Source organism: Sprattus sprattus (assembly GCF_963457725.1).
Source record: "Sprattus sprattus genome assembly, chromosome: 1".
Lineage (NCBI taxonomy): Eukaryota > Metazoa > Chordata > Actinopteri > Clupeiformes > Clupeidae > Sprattus > Sprattus sprattus.
In genome coordinates, this window is record NC_137920.1 from 37528051 (window position 1) to 37549484 (window position 21434).

Sequence of the window (21434 nt, forward strand, 5' to 3'; positions counted from 1 at the left end):
GATGGGCAGACTATCTATTGCCATATTACTGCCACCAAATGGACCGGAGTTTGAAATGTCTACCTCTGCGATGTGCACACCACATTTGGAACGCTACGTATTTGCCCGGGGCGCTAAGTAACTTGAAATAATCTCTGCCACTGAAACCAGACTGCTCTAAACACCCATACGAATTTAAACAGCACAGTCTAGGATTGCCCGACTAGTCAATATAGTCAGAAGTTTACAACCTAATTATGCAGTGTTGAGTATGTAGCTGTTATGATGAAAACACATTTGAATTTAAACATTATTCCCGTTGTTGTGGTGTGAGCAGGATTTGAGTTTTGAGTGCTTGGTGCTTCCTCATAAGGGACAGGAAATGACGAAAAGACATCAGCTTTGTTCAAGGAAGTGGTAAACTGATTATAAACAGTACACATGGAGGGTGTGTCCGTGTGAACATTTTTTAAGTAAAGGGTTTTCGAGGGAATAATGGGGGACACGGCGAAAGCTAAACGTCGAGATCAATTAAAACGATGGTCCGGATCAACTACAGACAGAGAACCACCAGTGCCCAGACAAAGGTGGCGAGGAGATGTTGTGGACACGGGTGAATCGGAGGCCGTAGGCGTTGAGGAATCGGAGGGATCTCAAGATGCGGATGGAAACGGATCAACCACCGGAGAACACAAAGGGTCAACAAGGCAGACTATGAAACGAAGGTAAGAGAAATACAACAAGTATCTCACAATCAATTTATTTTTGAGTCAGCGGGATAAAATTACGAGGTTGTTATTGCCGCTAGCGAGTTAGCCAGCTAGCACTCCTAGCTAGCTGAGAACTTGAACGTTACTGTCGTTAGAACACACGCTAACGTTACATATTGTAAATTCTACAAGTTAGAGAGTAAGCGGCTGTTTGGAATGTCTTAGCTACCTTATGCGTCGTGCAGACATATGCCATATATTTGAAAAGGATCATTGCTAAGAGTCGTTATTGACGCTGTCAGGCTGATTTGACGGGAAGCATTCGACATTTCAAACACGTCGACAGCTCAAGATTTGTCAAGACAGGATGAGAGAGTGAAGTGAGGCACATATTGGTGCTGGGTTAATCTCTTCTGCTCAAATACTAACCTAATTGATTTAAACTGGCGTGAAGGAAGAACAAGTAAAGTATTACAATTTCATTCACATAATTACATATTAACTGAGTAAATGGTTTTTAACTTCCTGTCAAGAGTGTTGAGTATAGTTTTGTCAATAGAAAAAAAGACACTAGTGTAGAGTGTTGTGTACCTGTAGCTTGGATTTTACATCAAATAATGGAGAGTAAGTTCTTGTGGTAGAAATTAAAAGATTTTGCATAGAGCTTTGATGGACCTGGTATACTATAACCTCTGCCGATTTCGTATGAACACGTTACATCATGGCTTCCCCAGGCGGCGAGTTCACTTTGAGAGGACCGCCGAGTTCTTGGCTGTCTGTGCCAGCGGTGACACGGAGGAGGCTCGGGAGATGCTGAAAGAGGCTCGGGAGATCCTGAAAGAGGCCAAAGGACAGCATGGTGTTGAACGCGAGATCAACGGAGGCATCGTCAACTGTTCCAATGCCGATGGAATCACCGCCCTACACCAGGTTGGTAATCACTGAATTTCATTGAATCAGAACTTTCTAGCTCATTTATTTAATGCATTTGAAAGATTGCTGGGTGGTGTATGGCTGTGATTTCTGCTTCAGCAGCTTTGTGAATGTCTTGCCAGCCTTTCCTCTCTGCAGCTAACTCTCTTGATGGATTTCGTTCTAGGCTTAATCTTACTCACCTGATTGCACTAATCAGATAGTCCTCAGGATATGAATAGATGTGTTTAGGTATGGTTAGTGCGCAAAAAATAAACCCCAAACATGGTGGAACAATCTTATCCCTACACTTGTTCTTAACCTTTGAAATCTGCTGCAAGTGTCATAACTGATTTATGCACAGTTGCTATGTGTGTACTTATTTATCTATTTGACTGCAGCTGCCCAGTTAGTCACCCAACTGTCTTATTATTCCACCCAATATATTTATATAACCAGTGCATTCACACATTCTTTTGTCAATTCCATCCATGCAGTTTTTTTTGCAACCGAATCCCTCACTAGAGTCCAATGTAGTCACAGTGCTTTTAAACGGCATGAGGCTTGTGTGCTAACGACGTCCCTCACCACAGGCGTGCATCGACGGGAGCATGGAGGTTGTGAGTTTCCTCCTGACCCAGGGTGCCAATGTGAACCAGGTGGACAGCGAGGGCTGGACGCCGCTGCATGTAGCTGCCAGCTGTGGTAACCTGGAGATCACAGAGTACGTAGAGCACGCACACAGCTGAGACAGAAAGATGACATGCCTGTTGTGTGGTGTTTATAGGCCTTGTTTATTTCCTCTGTTGTTGATGAACTACTATTGAGCTCCACTGTGCCTGTGGGTAATTTGGAGAAATTGAAAGGGATGATGATCTCCTGCCTGTCATGTTTCAAAAATGACTCTCCATATCCTCCTATGAGTGCATTAGAGAATGTCAACGTAGTAAACATATTTGCCTTTGGGTGTACAAAATGCATGCAAAGTGTAATTTTAGCGAAAGGCAGGAAAATGTTTCCTGATAAGACCACAAAGCTACCTTGCTGGACTTGAATGATCCTTCATCTCTCGTTCCTGTGTGTTGTGCAGATTCCTGCTCGATCTGGGTGCGTCGTTGAGCGCGGTGAACTGTGACGGAGACGTGCCTCTGGACATCGCAGAGGACGAGGCCACCGAGACGCTGCTCCAGCAGCACACGCAGAAGCAGGGTCAGTTTCCGCGCGGCACACTCCAAACAGCCAGGCTGGGACTAAACAGGGATTCTGCTTTGCAGAAAGGCTGTGTTTTAAGGGACTCTATTTAACAACCACTGGCTGACGATTTATTGCCTTATTAGGAATACAAATCAGTCCAAAAGTCAAGCTATTGTCTGGAAAGTAGTCCATATTTGTTTGTGATTCAGTTTATTTGACTGTGGAAACACACACTCTCACACACTCATACTCTCACACACACACACACACACACACACACACACACACACACACACACACACACACACACACACACACACACACACACACTCTTATTCATGTCGACGCACAGGCACAGTTAAAGGCTAAAGAGAAGGATGCACCCAGACCCGTGTTTGTTATTGTGCCATCACATGCGTGTCCCTTAAAAAACAGCTCTGCTGTGTTCCTTTCTCAGTGCTACGATTGTGGCATGTGTTGTCCTCAGCTGAGGTGACAGACAACAGAGACGCACAAAAACATCCATGGTCTCCACAGGGCCGATGATATTTCATAATCTACCCTAAAGCATAACTCCAAGAATCCAGAGAAAAGACAGTGCAACTGCTTACTAAAGTAAAAGCACATCTGTTAGCTCTGATCATTGCTAAGCAGGTGAAAATTGAAGTCGAGGGTCTCGAGTGTTGGTGAAGCATTATGTGTGGGTACTTGTGTTAGCAGTGAAGTGTCTCAATGTAGCCATAAAACATGTTTGCTCCATGGAATGTGTCATTATGAGCCTCCACTGACTAGTCCACTGACTAACATTCTTGTCGCATGCCAAACATGCTCCTTAGGTGAGATAAGATCACTGGTCACTGTGTAGCAGGTTTAGTCAACACTGTTGTGTATGTTTTGTAGTTTCTAATCATTATAATACAGGCTGTATTATGTAGAATGCAAGCATGAGGTCTCACAAGGGAGCACTGATGTCAGGCAGAAGATGACTGTGCTGTAATTGTATATTGCTATGTGTTACGTCTTCTCCCACACCAGACTACATGTCAACACCTGACCACTGAACAGTTTACCACAAGAATGTTTGGAATTTTGGAGTAACACATTAGAGGTGTCTTCACAGAAAGCGCTCTCCTTTTCCAGTTGCCATTTTATCTGTACAAGCTCCTGAGCTGCTGGCCCTACTGATGACTATCTAACCAAATATATACATGTGTATGTATACAATATAGCATATTCCTTACTGTCTACACAGTGTTTGCTTGTTAAACGTTTTGGTGGGGCCACCCTGAAATTTCTTCAAGCAAACCAATAAGGGCAAGGTCCTGCCATGGTAGCTATTTTTTTTAATGCTTAGTGGGATCAAGAGTAGTGGTGGAGTATTGACAACAAAAATGTAAGGATAATATGGCTGTATGATTGAGTGCTAGGGGACAAGGGTGACCTCTAACGAGCTGTAGGGAAACTGGTGATTTTATGGTATTTCTAAAGTAAAAGTTCTTCTAAACCTCTCTCTTTTGCTCTTTGTTCAGGAGTGGACCTTGTGGCAGCCAAGCGGGCGGAGGAGGAACAGATCATGAGCGATGCTCGCCTCTGGCTGACGGAAGGCCTCCCCGCAGACGTCCACAACCCCAGGACCGGTGCCACGCCCTTACATGTGGCCGCCGCCAAAGGCTACATGGAGGCCATCAAGTGAGTGTCCCTGTCCCATCCAATCCCATCCTCTTAAAGGAGTCCTTCTCTCCAGCCCGAGCTGACGATTCCTCTAGCCTCTAACCTGAAGTGGTTTTACCCTCCCATTCGAAAGCCACAGCAGCATTGAGTGTTACCTCTTGTATTTGCATGTGGCTTCTGAGTTCTCAGCTCTGGCCTGCTGTGTGGCTCCGCTCAGAGGAAACGCTGCTGTTTTAGCGCAGGATACGCTATTATTCTTGCCATTCAGGAATAACTCCTTGCAACATTGTTGAGGCTTTGTCAGGCCTTATTTATGATAGCTTCATGGTCCCTGGGGGTTTGTGGCAGGTGTGGGTCTGTGTCCAATGTCCTCCCCCACTGAGGCCAGTTCACCGTTGGCCGAGGCGGTGGAGTCAATCACACACACACACACACACACGCGCGCCAAAATGAATCCGTTCAGGCGATGTGCTAGAAAAGGATAGACGGCACTGACTCGATTGCAACACTTCTCTTCCCGCGTAGCTAAGAATAGCCGCTGTTTACATCCTCACGCTCCAAGCGAGAGAAAGTTCCTGAGGAAATGAGCATAGCCCCCTCCATGAGCGCTCCGAGGGCTCTCGCAGTATTCATCATCTTCTAGAAATCCAGTTTGGACTGGTGCAGCATGGATCTGCTGTAAACCACATTTTTTTATTTTGGTAAATGTTAGTCTTTGCTATGTTTAATTTAGTGTAAAGTTCACTAAAAGTACTAGAAGCCCATGCTGCGTGTACTAGTGTATTTTTAGGAAGAGGTATGCCTGTACATTAGACTGTCCCATGCTTTGTGATGTGAACACTGACTGATTGTCCTACGGATGGGCACTGTGTGCGGCCCACCAAAGACCACTGGTTGCTTGCTACTAGTTGCAGATGAGATGTTGCCAAGTGCTGTGACATGTGTTGTGAGACTGTCCTTGGGTCTCTGTCCCTGCTATGTCCCTCATCGTCCCTCTCTGTCCTTCTCTGCGATGTCCCTTCAGGCTGCTGTGTCAGTGTGGGCTGGACGTGTCGGCGACGGACGTGGACGGATGGACTCCCCTGCACGCAGCGTCCCACTGGGGTCAGGGAGAGGCCTGCCGGATCCTGGCCGAGCACCTCTGTGACATGGAGGCCAGGAGCTCCGCAGTAAGACTCGCAGACTGGGACGGGGGGGTTGTTTATTATTAAAATATAAATGCAGCATGGAACAATCTCAAAGGTTTAACTGACTTACGGTTTGTATAAAGAAATCAGTCACTGCATTCCTGCATTCAACAGTAAACTATGGCTTACACATGTCTATGGTGACAGAAATTAATTTGTACACAAAATTGTAGGGAAGTAAACTTTTTCTGAGCATGAACAAATTAAATTAAACAGTTCATATTTTACACGTTTCCCTTCATGGAACCAAATGGAATGTTACTTACTTTTATATTTTTTTGTTCATAGATAAGTAGGTAGTTAGGTTCGCAGATAGATGGGGGATAAAATTAAACAGGGAAGGGAGAATTGATAGTACAGTATAGTATAGATCATACAGAACATAGATGCACTAGAAAGACGGAAAGATAAATAGAGAGATGGACAGATGGAAAGGTAGATTGATGGATATTGTAGCTGGAAGGCATAAATGGTTTAAGACTGTTCCAAAGTCAGTTTTTTTTATTTGGCACACACGACAGTTACACACGTTCATTTTAGGGTGGTGACACAGGACACACACACACACACACACACACACGCATGCAGAAGAGGTCGTAGTGAATTAAGGCACTATAACTGGCACTACAAAAGTGTAGGTTGCACATGATGTAAATGGTGCCTTTGCATATGCAAAATACTCTGTGTTTTTCCCCTCTCGTCGGATCACAGTTGTCTGTCTGTCAGCTGGCCATTTCACCAGAACGAGACCTCGTTTCCGAGAAGCCGTTGCCTGGCCTCTCTGTGCAGACGGGGGTTATGAAACTGTGTAGGCAGGGTACAACACTAGGGCAGAGGAGAAGTGTAGGCAGGGTACAGCACTAGGGCAAAGGAGAAGTTGTGGCTTTAACAGTATAGAGCATAGCATGTGCGTGTCAATAAAGAGCGTGTGTGTGTGTGTGTGTGTGTGTGTGTGTGTGTGTGTGTGTGTGTGTGTGTGTGTGTGTGTGTGTGTGTGTGTGTGTGTGTGTGTGTGTGTGTGTTTGTGTCTGTCGTGTTTCCGTGTGTGTGCGCCTGCTTGCGTGTGTCTTTCAGGGCCAGACCCCATTTGATGTTGCTGATGACAGCGTGGAGGCCTTGCTGGAGGAGTTGTCTCAAACCCAAGCTTCTGTGAGCCTCTCTTTACCACTTCATCATTTCTCTGAAACAGATGCTTTTTTTCCCTTTTCATTTCGCCAGCCCTACATTGTGGTAAACATGTGACAATGTTATTTTTAGCAAGTTCACTGATGCAAGGAAATGTACTGGCCCCTGTTTTAAGGAAGTAGTTGATGTGGGCTGATATTTTGATGTAGGTTATTGTCAAATAAGTTCTAGCTCTAAAATTCAGTTGGTTAAATTTCCCTCCAAATTCCATTAGGGTGCTATGTTTGGATGAAATTTAAAGGTGGAGTACAAGAACAACTGCCTGCAATAGTGATAGAATTTTGAAGACACAACCAATAAGATCATGCTTTCCAGTATTCCTGGGCAATCTGTGAAACCTATTTTGTTCTTTCAGCTGGTTTTTGCATTAACTTTCTATATTTGGTCTGGGCTGCAAAGGAGAATTGAAGAGGAAAAAACACATTGTGATTTGTTGTGTAGAGAGTATTTTTGACAGCTGCTACATGCTCTCTTTTGAGAGCAAAGGTGTATTACACTTTAGCTACTGTGTATAACAACAACAACAACAATATCAAGTGTGCATCTATATTTGTATCTATATAATGTATAATTTGTATGTATATAAGATATCTATTTCACATATATATTATTATTATTGTTTGATTATTGTTATATATTTTTTATAACGCACGGTTTCCAGTGGCGAGACGAAACGTCGATCAACGATACACAAAATGCCTCAGGGTCGACGGCTGCCAACGTTGGGAACAAAAAGCGGAGGTCAGTGGCCTACGTTGTCGTGTTCTGTTTCCTTACCAAGCTAAGCCGTCCAGGGGTGTGTTTCCTGACAGGGTTATTGAAATACTAATCGTTTAATGATCGATAGGTCATTTTCAACATTCCCTCTTAGTAAGTTACCATGGTGGTTGTTCAACGGAAATGCATTGCAGATTAATTTAGAGAACTGAGGAGTTTTTGGTAACAAGTCCTCCCCCCCCCCCTCCCTACAGGACGTCTGTGTGCAGGATGAGCAGCAGGGATAAGATGAACGTGCAGGACCAGTCGAAAGAGAGGGGCATCTCCGGAGGCCTTGACATGAACGAGGAGCGGGAGAGCAGCCCAGGTAGTCCCACCCCAATCACAGAGTCTTCTCAATGCATACAGAATTAATGATGAAACACAACTTTTGGCACAAGTGCACGCACATACACACGTGTTCTGTTGACAACAGCTGGTTTGGGTTGACCAGGATGATCAAAGGGAGCTGGGTTGGAAGATGTTGAGTGAACTGGAAAGATTTTTTGTTTTGGGTGGCACGCCATACCAAAGGTTCTCTTCTGAGGTTTTATTTCTAGAAGCTTGCTGTTAATAAAAGTGGAATGGCCTCTGGGAATAGCCTGAGGGTGTCTAGTAGAACAGGGAGTGACAGTGACGGTGTCAGTGAGAGTGGCAGTGAGAATTGACCGATCGCGAAACTCCTCCCTAGAACGGCCCTTGTCCAATCATACCTTAGCAACCGCTGCTAAGAGAAGAAGGTCCGACAACTTTGAGGTCTGAGCAGCATGGTTAAACAGTGTGCCTACGGGACTTGTAGGTATGACATGAGGTACCCTTAGAGATTAGATGGATACGTCGTTTTCCCCCGCTTCCCCAAAGCCCAAAACACAGGCGCAAAGGTGCCAGCTGTGGATTAAACAGTGTGGTCACCCCACACCCAACTCAATATATCGAAAAATGCACATATGTCTGCTCCAGTAAAGTAAATTAAGCTGCTTGCTGCCAGCTAGCTATCGCTAGGTATGATGGCTACCTATCTAGTTGAGAGAAAATCCCCAAACGGTTATGGTTCATGAATACTTGTATTATTACCACTAAAATAACATAACTAGTCTCTCCAATAAAGTGTTCATGTTAAAAAATGTAAATGTAAATCTATGTGACCGTCTAAATGTCAACGTTACTGTCTGTATGATTGCACGCAGAGCTGTCGAAGCCATTGATAGCAAACGTGAGCATTGAACAAAACTTTTGAACAAACACTTTGTAGTTTGTATTTATGCTTGATACAACATTGAACAGAACTTTTAACGAACACTTTGTATGTATGCTGCTGGCGTTCGCAATCGTCAGCTTTGATAACTCAGCGTGCAAATTTACAAAAGGTTTTACTGACGGTAACATCAACATTGCATTGATGGATAGTCACCATCCTAGCTAGCTACATACCTCCAGAGTCTCTCGCCAGAGACGGAATAAATAATAAGAATAATCTTTGGAGGTTATTAGCTAACTTGAAATATTATATACAGATCTTACCCAGTGGTGAAATAACATGACTAGTCTACAATGTTGTGCTGGTTGCATTTCAATGAAGAGGTCGTAGGGTTTCTATTTTTTTTTTTTTATTGAGACCTGTATGCCTTTGCTTCAATTATTGTTGTGTCCACTTCGTTGTTGATCTTAATATTTTGGATATATCCTTCCACTGCATATTGCAGTCCCTTTTGGCTTGATCTGGAGGATACCGCGGAGGTATTACTCCAAAAATCATCACTCATACTGACAGTTATAGCGCTTGTACCCGTACTCGCCATGGCTTTTAGGTGGACAGTTCCGTGAAATGTGTCGGACGTAGCAACAATAACTAGGGGGCGGAGCCCTGGCGATCGGTCAATTACAGTCAGAGTGAGAATGATAGTGGTCAACATGGGCAGCAGAGCTGTGGATTGACAGATCACCCACAAAAACCGTGTTAGAATGTATATGTTTACAAAAATATAATCACAGAATACCTCCATGAGATCAAAGACTGTCTTGTCCCTTGAATGTTTTCTTTTCTGTTTCTATCAAGACATTTGTGCAACATTCGATCCCTGTGTATGTGTTGCAGAAAGTTCCACTGTGTCCAGCCCAGACAGTGAAAGTATTACTACCTCTACAACTAGCCCTGCTGAAAAGGTGAGAGACACTGAGCAGATTGAACAAACACACAAGAGCCTTGCATGCCACAGAGGTTTTTTTTTTTTTTTTTACCTCGAAGCCAACACTTCCTGTAGTGTTCTTGCAGTCAGGTTTCAGTCTCAGCTGGCAACAGTATTCATGAAATGTCTATCTTCTTAACAAGACAGACATATCTTATCTATAGTTTGTTCTGACCTGCATAAGCCCCTGCCTCTAGCTCAGGCTAAATTAAATATTACTGTAAAAGGAAATTCTTTTAGGAAGGAAGAAAAAAAAAAAAAAACACCTCTTTCCTTGAGGCTGCTCACTGGGTAAATTGTTGTTGATGTTGTTGTCGTGCAGACGGCCGACGAGAAGGAGTCGGATGAGAAGGACCAGGACTTGTCCAGCCGGACTGCGCGGGTGCAGCCCACCCCTCAGAAGCGGGAGTCACCCGTCGAGAGCCCCAACAATGCCATGGCTGACCGCCGCAAGTAAGACGCCGCCTCCGCAGAGGAGCCCCTCAAAGAATAACAAATGGATAATGATGTATATTATCCTTATTGGGATTATTGTTATTGTTGATTAGTAGGCCTCCCCGTCTAGGGTTGGAGGGTACAAAGGGTTTTTCTTATTAACCAATAGAACAAAACAGGAAGCAATGAATGAAATAATGACCTTTAACAAAAAGACCAACACGCAGCTGTATGTAAACTCGCTCCCAAACTGCCCGACGATTTAAAAAAACTTTAAAGTATTTTAAGCGCAGCACACAACAGTCATAGCAATGTTTTCTGTAGGGGAGTGGAGGGGACCTCTTCCAGATGTTTATCCTTGCCCTCGTTGTGCCACACCAACACTGACAGCGGAAGTAGATTGAGTGCACCTGATTCAGATAAGGCCTAATGGCCTCCTGCTAGGGTAACGGGAGCAACAGAAGGCAGAAACAAGGAGAGCAGGGGAGAGAATTCCCATCTGACTGTGCTTATTGTAGCACTCATCTCAACAGTTCGCCTCAGACACATATGCACATATATCTTACACAATTAGATAAGCAAATCTATTGACATACATTCTGTGACCTATCTTAATGTGTAAAGTTCTATACAAACTATAGTATGTAAAGTGTTTACAGCTGTCAACATCAGCAAATGAACCGTCAACAAGCGAATGTGAGCAAATCTGTCTGTTTCCCCAGGTTCCAGGCCCCGGCGCGGGACGAGGAGTCAGAATCCCAGAGGAAGGCCCGCTCTCGCCTCATGCGTCAGTCCAGACGCTCCACACAGGTCCAGCTCATATCCACACAACATTTGTTTGTTTGTTTGTTTGTTTGTTTGTTTACATTTGAAATGCAACACAAATTGCAGGTTAAGATTTACGCACGCAATTTCCACCACTGTTGGTGAGCTTTTTGTCTAGGCTCTATTTTTGGCTGTGTGATTCTTTGGTTATGGTTTTTCCTAAACCTTTGACGGCTACAGTCAGGCCCACTGAGCCTGAACCGCTGAATGGGGTTTTGTTTGTGGTTTGATTGACAGGGGGTGACGCTCACCGACCTGAAGGCGGCAGAGGGGACCGTTGTTCGCCCCGTTGAATCCCCCCGAAGCATCCAGCCTGTCTGCCCCATCGTCACGGTGACGCCAGCAGAGAGAGGTGAGGAGAGAGGTTGGTTCTCCACTTGGAACTGGCTGATGTCAGGCGTTAACAGAACAGTATTTATAGCCACTGAACCAGCGTGTCTGCTCAGTTGGTAGGTGGCGCTGATGTCAAAGAAACAGGCTCTCCAGACCGCTGCTGTAAGGTAGGGTGTTTATGTGAGACCAGCAGCAGTCAGTATGTCCTTGAAAGGAAGGAAGTTGTGCACTGGAGGAAACTCAATATTGTGAGATCATATCTGGCCAGTCTTTTCTCTGTCTGTTGCATCACCATATGTCTATGCTCCCTAATACCCTATCATGCGTTGGCGAAGTACTCTTCATAGGCCTGGTGTGTCTGCATCTCTGTGATCAAACTTTACCCTTATGTTAGTTGGTTGGATGAAATATGGCGGCTGAAAGTTGATGCTGCACGGCATATTTAGCAGATGAAGTAAGGCCGGCACAGACAGACCTGGCGGACCAGAGAGGAGAGGCTGTGCTCCCTCTGTAACCAGGGAACAGCAGAGACAGAGCTACATTTCCTGATCCAGTGCAACCATTACCAAAGTCTTAGAGACCATTATTTTGACAAAATAACACAAATATTCCCAGAATTCCACCATCTAAATGATCTGGACAGTCTCTGTGTTCTACTGGGAGAGAGGGAGGACTGCTGTAGACTGGCAGCAAAATATGTATCAGCCTGTCATGAGCTCCACAGTAATGTGAACCCCCTCTACCACATAACCAATATTTATTTTTTTAATAATTGACAATTAACCTGCTATATGTTTATATACCACATTGTTACTATCTATGACTTTTCAAATGTATTTTTATTATTATTATTTATTTGTATTAATTGTGATTGTACATTTTATGTAAACATGCTTTGGCAACGTTGTATTGTATGCAGTCATGCCAATAAAGCCTTTGCATGTTTCACTCTATTGAGCATTTTCCCTCTTCATATGGTTGCTTGCCGCAGACACAGATCCGGTGAAGCAGGAGGCCACAGAGTCAGAGAATCGCCGGGAGCGGAGGAGGGTGAGGAGGGAGAGACGCTCCACCGGAGTGGTCCAGCTGTCTGGAGAGGTGATGGGCACAAAACACACACTTAAATATATACATCTGTTCAATGATCCACTCTTTTCCCACCCTGACCAATCCGTGCTTTGCTGTGGTGTAGGTTGCCATCCCTTCAAACTAACTGCTCATTTACTCACTAATATGTTTACAGACGGATGACGGAGATGCCAGCGAAGATGCCCTCTCAGACAACACAGCCTGGTGAGCCTGTGTGTGTGTGTGTGTGTGTGTGTGTGTGTGTGTGTGTGTGTGTGTGTGTGTGTGTGTGTGTGTGTGTGTGTGTGTGTGTGTGTGTGTGTGTGTGTGTGTGTGTGTGTGTGTGTGTGTGTGTGTGTGTGTGTGTGTGTGTGTGTGTGTGTGTGGTAACATGTCCCTCTCTGGTCTCTCCCACAGTGAGCCGCAGTCAGAGGACTCCTCGACCGACTACAGGGTGGTGAGTGTCCATCTTTTGCTCTCGCTCACACTACCGCCAGTCTCAGGGCACTCCCTGTTTTTCCTCACAGAGATATTCGCCCTCCTAAAACGTTAAATGGCTGCCCTCTACTTTAAGTGCTTATTATACGGCTCCTCAGAATGTTCCAAAAAGTTACATTCATTTGAATGGGCCACCCCAAGGTTTGGAGGTCTGATATTTCTTTATATCGACCACTGCAAGAAATGAATGACTGCTCCATTTGTGCTGCATTCGTGTTTAGTGCTTCTTATTCTTTCCTTTCATTCAGCAAGTAGTCCGGTAGTTTAACACCCCTGCTTAAGTTTGTAGTTGTTGGGTTGGGTAATTTTTAATTTTTTTGGTTAAACACCCAACACGTTGCTTATCTGTGTCATGTGTTAATTAAATGAGTAGGTCGTTGCGCAAAAAGGAAAATGATTACATGTTTGACACTTCCTGTTTCCCCAGCTGTACACGGCGGTGCAGGCGGAGAACGAGCTGCTGCGAGACAAGCTGCAGGAGACGCAGCTGTTGCTCAGCCAGAGCAAGGTGGAGCTGGAGAGACTGAGACAGGTGAGCCCTGGAGGAGGAGAAAAGGGGAGACATGGAGGAAGATGAACTGGGGATGGTATGAAAGAGGGCAAGGTAGAGGTGGCGGGGGAGGAAAGAGGGAAAGCTGGTAAAAGCCAGATGGTGGATGAAGAAGAATTTTTCAGATCTTCCTAGGTCTTTCTAAAAGGGGTCTAGGAGCCAAAACAAAGTTTGGTTTTCCACCATCATAAGTGGGTGGGTGCCATTAGACACCCAAGCCAGAGCAAGTCTGTCTTTCCTCAAGGCCATCCCCTTCTCCTTCTCATGACCTTGTCAAGTGTATGGAATGGGAGTGTTCTCAGATGACGCCTCCCAAAAAGATCACACATGGTCATGCAACCTCCCTCCAGTCGTTGCATGTTCCCGTGCCAAGGCGGCGTTCTCTCCCCTGGGGCTCTCCCCACAGAGAATGCTGATCAGGGCTCATGTGTGGTGCACGATATTAACATCATCGGTGTTGTGTTTGTGTCTGTCTGTCTGTCCATCCGTCCGTCCGTGCACGGCAGAGTCAGGAGAACGGTTCTGAGCGCCCTGCCCTGCTGGAACTGGAGCAGTTTGTGAGTTCCCCACTTTCGCATCCTCACTCCCATCATACCATTGCCCCACCCACCCCCCATCCCCCACTTCCCCGAGCAGGCGTCGCTGGGGAAGTAGGAGCCTGAGCTTAATGCCCGTGTCTAATGTCACACACTCTCTCTCTTTTTTTGACCATCTCGGCCCCTTCTTTTCAGGAAAAGAAAGTCCTCCAGAGGAAGGCAGCAGAGCTGGAGGATGAGCTAAAGGTAGCTAGTTGACGTTTTTTTTTTTTTTTTTTTTTTGCAGTGCTTGTTTACACGTTTAACGTATCTTTCTAAGGTCTTTCTCAGTTTCCACTTTCTTTCCCCAGGTCTTGGTTGATCTTCGTTCGGACAACCAGAGGCTGAAAGACGAGAACGCAGCACTCATTCGAGTCATCAGCAAGCTCTCCAGATGAGCCTGCCCACGAGTTTCAGTTTCGGGTGTGAACAACGTGAGCCAGCACGTACTTCATCTACATACCGGGGACGTGGGGCAGATGACCCCTGTGACCCCTGCAAAAACGACCATCTCTATCTGTACACGCACTGACATCATAGCACATACTCTCCATCTGGGTTAAGTTTCTCTCAATCCCTTAACGAGGGGGAAAAGTTAAATGGGGAAAAAAGAAAAAGAAAAAAAAACTACTGTTATCCAAGCTATGAGCTGCACAGCCTCCTCTGTGCAGTAGGGCACAAGTTGGAATTTGCAGGGTGCTTTTGTTCTGTTTTTGCTGTTTCTGTTTTTACTTTGTTTTTTGCTTTTAAATGCACTGTGCTTCAGATATTTTCCTAACCTCTTGATGGGAATAGCCCTGGTTAAGTTTAAGGTAACAGCTTTTTTTTTTTTTTGTACTGGTATAAATTGCTTTTAGGTCTACTTGCCACCGGCTATTCTCTACTTACCACAAAGTGTATGCTCCAGTCAGCCTACCTACTGTACCTTCATGGTCCTACCCGGACGGTGGCAGGTTTTTTAGCACTGAAAGAAAAAAGATGCCAAGGAGACATGGTTGCGATATTATCGTTGTTTAAAAAGACAAAAAAACACGTACATGTGCCAAAAACATTGTATGCCCATTCCTGTGTACTTCAGCATGTCTCCGTGGGAACAGGTGGGAGTGTCGCCATGGCGTTTCTCAGGAGACAAGTTTAGGTCAACACTGTGCCCGAGCTGACCTCTGTCAGGCAGACCGGCGCGTCGCATGGTTTCTCCACTCTGTCGGTGAATGTGTATTTATGTTGTGTATAGGCCTATCTCTCAGAGGGGACTTGTTCTCTGCCAACGGTTTAGTGGTCTGATGTTTTTATTTGATTTTCCCTTCAGGAGGAGGACAGAGTGCTAATACTGTGACTAAGGCCTACGTGGCATTCCACACACAATGGGTCGAGTCTATCGGAACGTTTACCGCCCTTTTTCTTTGTTGTTATTTTTAAGCGAATGCATGCCAAAATGTATTTTGAAAAACGACATGTGCCTTTCTACGTATCTGTTTTAATATTTCTATTTTGCTTGGATAAAGAAAGATTGTCAAAAGGACAGGATAGTGCTATAACAGAAATGTGTCATCAGTCATCTCATTCCCATATCTATGAAAGGTGAACATTTTGAAAATGCAAAATAAAAAAAATCTGTAAACTGTTCTGTTAAACAAACCTTGTGGTGTTGAAAATGACTCCTACATGACTGCTACAGCCTCACTCATTTTAAGACCTTCTGCAGGCACACTGTTCATATTTGTTTAATCCAGGGGCTCCCAAGGTGGGGGGTGGGGGATGGGATTAAAGCAACCAACTACAAACTGGTATGCTATCTACCTAAAAGGCATGCAAAAAAAACTTGCAAACACCACCGACATCCCAGCTGACACTGATAGAAGCTTGCCAACACACTAACTGGTGTCTTTTGGCAATGTCTTTCATTTTAGCAGGGGGTTCCAGCCCGTTTCACAGAACTACATAGTGCATATCTTGAATGGCTAGTGGCAAAGACATGTTTATCTGTCCTTCACATGACCATATGCTATCAAAATTAATTTGAGGATAGTACCAAAACAAGTTGCCTTTAAGACCATACTTCAAAAACTGTCAAATTGTTGCATAGTGTTAGTTTAAACACTGCAGTTCAAACACTTACACCTACAGTGCCACTTTAAAGTATGTGGACCACTTAGGAGTTTTCTGTTGTTTTACCATGATTTTTCATTTTTTTCATCACCAATTTTCCATAGAAGGAATGTCAGGTTTATGTTTATCATTTGCATGTACTTTTTTTAGAGGGAATTGTTTGAGTAGCCAAAAGACTACATGAAACATGGAATTAGTCCATTTCAAAAGTAAGTGAACCCCCAGCTGAATTTGTAAAGTCAAGCAGGTAACAGATTCAGTGAAACTTATTTGGGTGCTTAATTAGTCAATTAAGCAAACCGATCATCTGAGACATCCTTAGGGAAAGGTTTGGGCAACACAGATTAAAAGAGAGAGGAAACCAACCAAACTACTGTAGTGCCAAGGTGTACCCACACAGATCAACAATGCCGAAAGGAAACGAGATATCCGAGAACATCAGGAAGAAGGTTCTGACAGCCCATCAGTCTTGAGAAAGCTATAAGACCATCTCCAAAAGATTCCAGCTCCATCCATTCATCCAAGACAAATAATTTAGAAATGGAGGGCATTCAACATGACCGCATCTCTGCCTAGAAGTGGACGCCCATCAAGACCATCACCAAGAAGCACCAGAAGAAGAATAAATCAGGTAAAAGTCAACCCACACATCACCCCTAAAGAGTTTCAGACCTCTCTGGCAGCATCTGGGGTAAATGTACATGGGTCTACAATTCCATGTTTCATGTAGTTTTTCAGCTTCTCAAACAATTTCCTCTAAACAAGTACATGCAAATGATAAACATAAACCTGACATTTCATCTATGGAAAATTGGTGATAAAAAAAATGAAAAATCATGGTAAAACAACAGAAAACGCTTAAGTCCTCAAGGGGTTCACATACTTTCAAGTGGCACTGTATAAAAATGTTAAGGATTTGTGAAAATGAATGAAGAAAGAAATTATGTTTTGAAAGCGAGTGGCAAAACTGGATCACCGGCCTTTTGCTATCTGGGTAACACAATGGACATGCATCTAACACTAACATTGTGTCAAGAATTAAAAAATTAATTTCCCATAATACACTAGCGATAGGCTGTTTTGTGTATCATTACCCATTATTCTGAAACACTGTTACAGTACTGTTATAGTTTTTTTTTCCACAAATGAAAAAAGCACCTTGTGCTGTAGTCGACAAGCAGCGATCTCTTTCATTTTAGTTTTAAGTTTCCATTTCTCAGTTGTTGTTTCGCCTGCTTCAGGGCAACCATACACCAGATTTTCGATTATGAACCACTAGTACAATAACGTTGATATAAGACCCAGAAATTACTGATTTAATCAGGATAATTAATAATCAGTTCATGTTTATTGCATTTCAGCAGAAACAGCCTAGATATCTCTGGAGACGTTTGGCCATAGTCAACTCGTTTTAAGCCACTTATTTGCTACTTTGAAAATCATTACTTCATTACAAAGGACATGCGATGAGTCTGAAAACATGAATTTCTTTTTGTGAGATTAGCACTTCATTTTACCCTTACGATAAAAATATTGGGTTGAAAAAATTATGAAACAAATGGATTTAATTTGGTCAAACTATGTATGCTATCCATTATTTTGTTTATTTTAAATGCTTTCAAACATAAAGGCCATCTCCCAAGAGCGCTGTCAAGCTACAAAGCCCCATATCCAACGGACAAAAATCGGATTGTGTGATGCTTAGGTCTACATGTTATGACAGGTCTTGTCCTTACGGTAGATCAACAACATTGCGTGTTTGTTGGCATGAGTGTTGTTTCTGAAGAAATGACAAGACCGATAAGTTTCGCTTTCGATTCATTACAAGACTTATAAAGAAGATGACTATGATTACCAAGGTCACTTGCCACAGTGTCATCGCAGATGAACGTGTTCAAGAGTCTGAAAAATCAATCAACCACAAGTGCAAAGTAAGTGGAAATCTTTTTAAAGAAAGGAAAGTAAAACCTGTATGGTAAAATAATTATTTATGCCATGTAGTTTAAGGAATATTATTGTAAATCATAATACGTTCCTTTTCTCAGCTGACGTTACGCCTTCGTTTTTGAATCACTGTTAAATTGCCGTTCATATTAGACCCAGAAATTACTGATTTAATATAGCTTATTAATGATCAGTTCATGGATATATGTTATTGCATTACTGCAGAAACAGCCTAGATAAATCTGTAGTCGTTTGAGAGGTTTGGACATGTTCAGTTGTTTTATAGCCACTTGCTACTTTGAAACCCCTTTCATTACAAAAGAATTGCGAAAAGTCTGAAAACATGAAATTCTTTTTGTGAGATTAGCACTTAATTTTGCCAGTATTATTCCATGTTTAGCTTTCTTTATAAAACCATAATATTCATAGATTATGTAAGATTAATTTCATGCTACACAAGGATGCATTTAGGAACCATTGTTTTTTTGCATTCTCTATAGGTCTCCACTATACCCAAGACCTGTCTCAGTCAGTTAAAAGATATATGATGGTAAAAGGTCATCGGTTGTGTGAAGAAAATGCATGTTGAATACTGTTTAGAATCAGTTTGTGTGTGTTAAGTATATAGTGTGACACTGAAAAATGTCTTTATAAATATCTTACGTTCTCCAGGTTGGATGAATTACACAGCATCTGTCCATTTGTGTGTCTAACTCTCTCTTTTTCTCCCTCCCTCTCTCTCTCTCTCTCCATCTGTCTCTATGAATCTCTCACTCTCCCTTCCTCTCTCTCTTTCCCTCTCTCACTCTCCCTCCCTCTCTGTCACTCTCCCTCTCTCTCTCTCTTTCACTCTCTCCCTCCCACTCTCTCTTTCTCTCTCTCTCTCTCTCTCTCTCTGACTGAGCCTCATGGCATCACAACGCCTTATGGCAACATGACAATGGCGAAAGCCTATCAGTCACTCAGGCCTCTGGCCTGGAAAGCCTATCAGTCACTCAGGCCTCTGGCCTGGATTCTCTCTTTCTCCCTCCCTCTCTCTCTTTCTCTCCCTCTCTCTATGAGTCCCTCTCCTCTTCTCCATCTCTCTATTTCCCTCCCCCTCCCCCTTCCTCTCTCTCTCTTTCTCTCCATTTCTCTCTGACTCTGCCTCATGGCATCACAACGCCTTATGGCAATATACAAACTGGCGAAAAGCCTAAGTCAATCTCAGGCCTCTGGACTGGATTCCTGTGTTGTGATGCACAATCGTTGGAATCCGCCAGTGGAGTCCTGAAAATCCAGATTCATGTGGACATGAAAGCTCTGAACGGAACCATGGGCTAAGTCCTCCTCTTTCTCTAATTTCTTTACATTACATTATTTACATTACAGATATTTAAAATAGATATTTAGACGTTACAAATTAAAACTAAAAGTGGCTGTAGTGATTGATCTGCCTCTGCTTGCTGTCTGTCAAGGACAAATCCAGGGCTTCCTCAGGCATCCAGATGTCAAACTCTCATTCCTGCCATGAGATGGAATGGGTAAGCCACACTGCCACAACTGCACAGTCGACGATTCTTGTCAAATCAAATAATACACCTGCCTTCAGTGCTTCTGAAGCAATGTGTTGATTGGCTGGAATTGCTTATGGCTCACTCTGAGCCACTGTACGTTTCCCATCTACATAGCCAGGACTGTGTACTGTGTACAAGACTGTGTAGGAACACCAGAGTTTTTGTTAGCACACATATACACTGACAGCTACAGGACTCTGAGGAGTAATTAGCTAAATTTGTCAAAGTGTACTGAATCATAGTTGTAGACCCCACCTTTAATGAGTGCATTCTTTCTTTACTGAGAGGATGAATCTTTTTTTTCTACAGGACTCAGGTAAAGTGTCCACTCATGTTTACCCACTGAAGCAGTCATCTGCAGGTGATCTGGATGACATCATAGACATGGTCCAGAGGGTGTGCCTGAGTGAGGAGATGGACTGGGTGCGTGTTCACATAGAGCCCCTTACTGTCGGGTTACAACCACATCAGACACCTGACCACTGAAACTACTCTAGACTCTCATTGTGTCCATAAAGATGCATTGTTTTGAAGGTGACATGCCATACAAGCTGCCTGATATAGTTCAGCTCGTTCAGCTTTGTGAAGAATCCGCTTGTACATTTCTGATCACAGACACCTCAGATGGATCCTGTAGATGACCTCACCCAATCATTCCAGAGTTTGCACTTGGCTGTCACAGAGGAGGAGGAGATGGACTGGGTATGCAGATTTAAAGCAGCTCTGCAGTCCGTCCCATAAATATACTGGGTTATCCCTTGATTTTGCTTAGATGTCAAAGGATGCTTCCACTGCCTTGATAGAATCTCTCCAGTGTAAATAGTTTCAATTGTACATATTTAAATGTCTGCATGTCTGCATTAGTATGTCAAATGCAAAATATAGTAAACTGTAACAAAGATGTCCTCGAAACAAAGGGGGTGGGGGGTGTAAAAAAGGTCTGTCTGAATACAATAGAATACACAGTATATAAAGATAGTTATGTTAGTTATTGTTTGTTATGTATGTACTGTCAAATGTCTGGCCGGGACAAACCCATGGCATCCTGAGGTCAGACGGTACTCTGAGCCAGTGTATGTTTCCCATCTACAGAGCTAGGACTGTGCACTGTGTACATGACTGTGTAGGAACACCAGTTATTTTATTTTTTTTGCACACATACGGAACTGACAGCTACAAGACTGTGAGGAGCAATTAGCTGAATTTGTTGAATTGCAGTTGTAGAGCTCACCTTTAATGAGAGGATACATTATTTGTTTCTGCAGATGTCAAAGGATGCCTCTACTGTCTTGATAGAATCTCTCCAGTGCCTGAAACTGGGATCAGTTGAAGAGGAGATGGTGGAGATTGCTTGATGAAACAATAGATTGCTTAATGAGATAGTAGATCGTTTTGTTAAGGCTAATTGTCAACTGAGGGCTGTACATTTGTAAATAGTTTTAATTGTACATATTTAAATGTCTGTATGTCTGCATTACTATTAGTATGCAAAATTGAATAAATTGTAACAAAGAAGTCCTCCAAAGAGGGGGGGAGGTGGTGGGTGAAAAAATACATTTTGTTTAGCCAAACTATGTATGCTATCCATTCTTCTGTGTATTTGAAGTGTTTTCAAACATAAAAGCCACATGCCAAGACCGCTGAGAAGCTACAAAGCCCCATATCCAAAGGACAAAAATGGGATTTTGTGATGCTTACATGTTATGACATGTCTTGTCACTACTGTAGATCAAGATTGCGTGTTTCTTGGCATGGGTGTTT

The 21434-nt window shown here is 43.4% G+C and overlaps 2 protein-coding genes across 5 annotated transcripts; both read left to right on the plus strand.

The window, feature by feature from the left end:
• The first annotated feature begins 448 nt into the window (after positions 1-448).
• On the plus strand, positions 449-15627 carry ppp1r12c (protein phosphatase 1, regulatory subunit 12C). Of its 2 annotated transcripts, none has more exons than XM_080860748.1 (20): positions 449-704; positions 1424-1619; positions 2195-2325; positions 2692-2810; positions 4325-4484; positions 5491-5635; positions 6728-6802; positions 7500-7579; positions 7810-7922; positions 9690-9757; positions 10103-10233; positions 10938-11025; positions 11278-11392; positions 12365-12471; positions 12617-12666; positions 12859-12898; positions 13367-13471; positions 13996-14046; positions 14221-14271; positions 14376-15627. In XM_080860748.1, the coding sequence occupies exons 1-20, from the start codon at positions 475-477 to the stop codon at positions 14460-14462; spliced, it is 2142 nt and encodes a 713-aa protein (XP_080716874.1). In that variant the 5' UTR covers positions 449-474; the 3' UTR covers positions 14463-15627. The 2 variants fall into 2 exon arrangements, with proteins under 2 accessions (XP_080716874.1, XP_080716875.1); XM_080860749.1 differs by having other exon boundaries at positions 12371-12471.
• A 2416-nt stretch (positions 15628-18043) lies between these two features.
• LOC308367494 (uncharacterized protein) lies at positions 18044-21199 on the plus strand. Of its 3 annotated transcripts, none has more exons than XM_080841428.1 (6): positions 18048-18104; positions 18618-18667; positions 19068-19640; positions 19983-20096; positions 20289-20375; positions 20939-21199. In XM_080841428.1, the coding sequence occupies exons 3-6, from the start codon at positions 19605-19607 to the stop codon at positions 21026-21028; spliced, it is 327 nt and encodes a 108-aa protein (XP_080697554.1). In that variant the 5' UTR covers positions 18048-18104; positions 18618-18667; positions 19068-19604; the 3' UTR covers positions 21029-21199. The 3 variants fall into 3 exon arrangements, 2 of the variants coding, with proteins under 2 accessions (XP_080697554.1, XP_080697555.1); XM_080841429.1 differs by having other exon boundaries at positions 18073-18104; positions 19076-19640; XR_013968714.1 differs by lacking the exon at positions 20939-21199 and adding an exon at positions 20446-20459 and having other exon boundaries at positions 18044-18104; positions 18618-19640.
• The last annotated feature ends 235 nt before the right edge of the window (positions 21200-21434 follow it).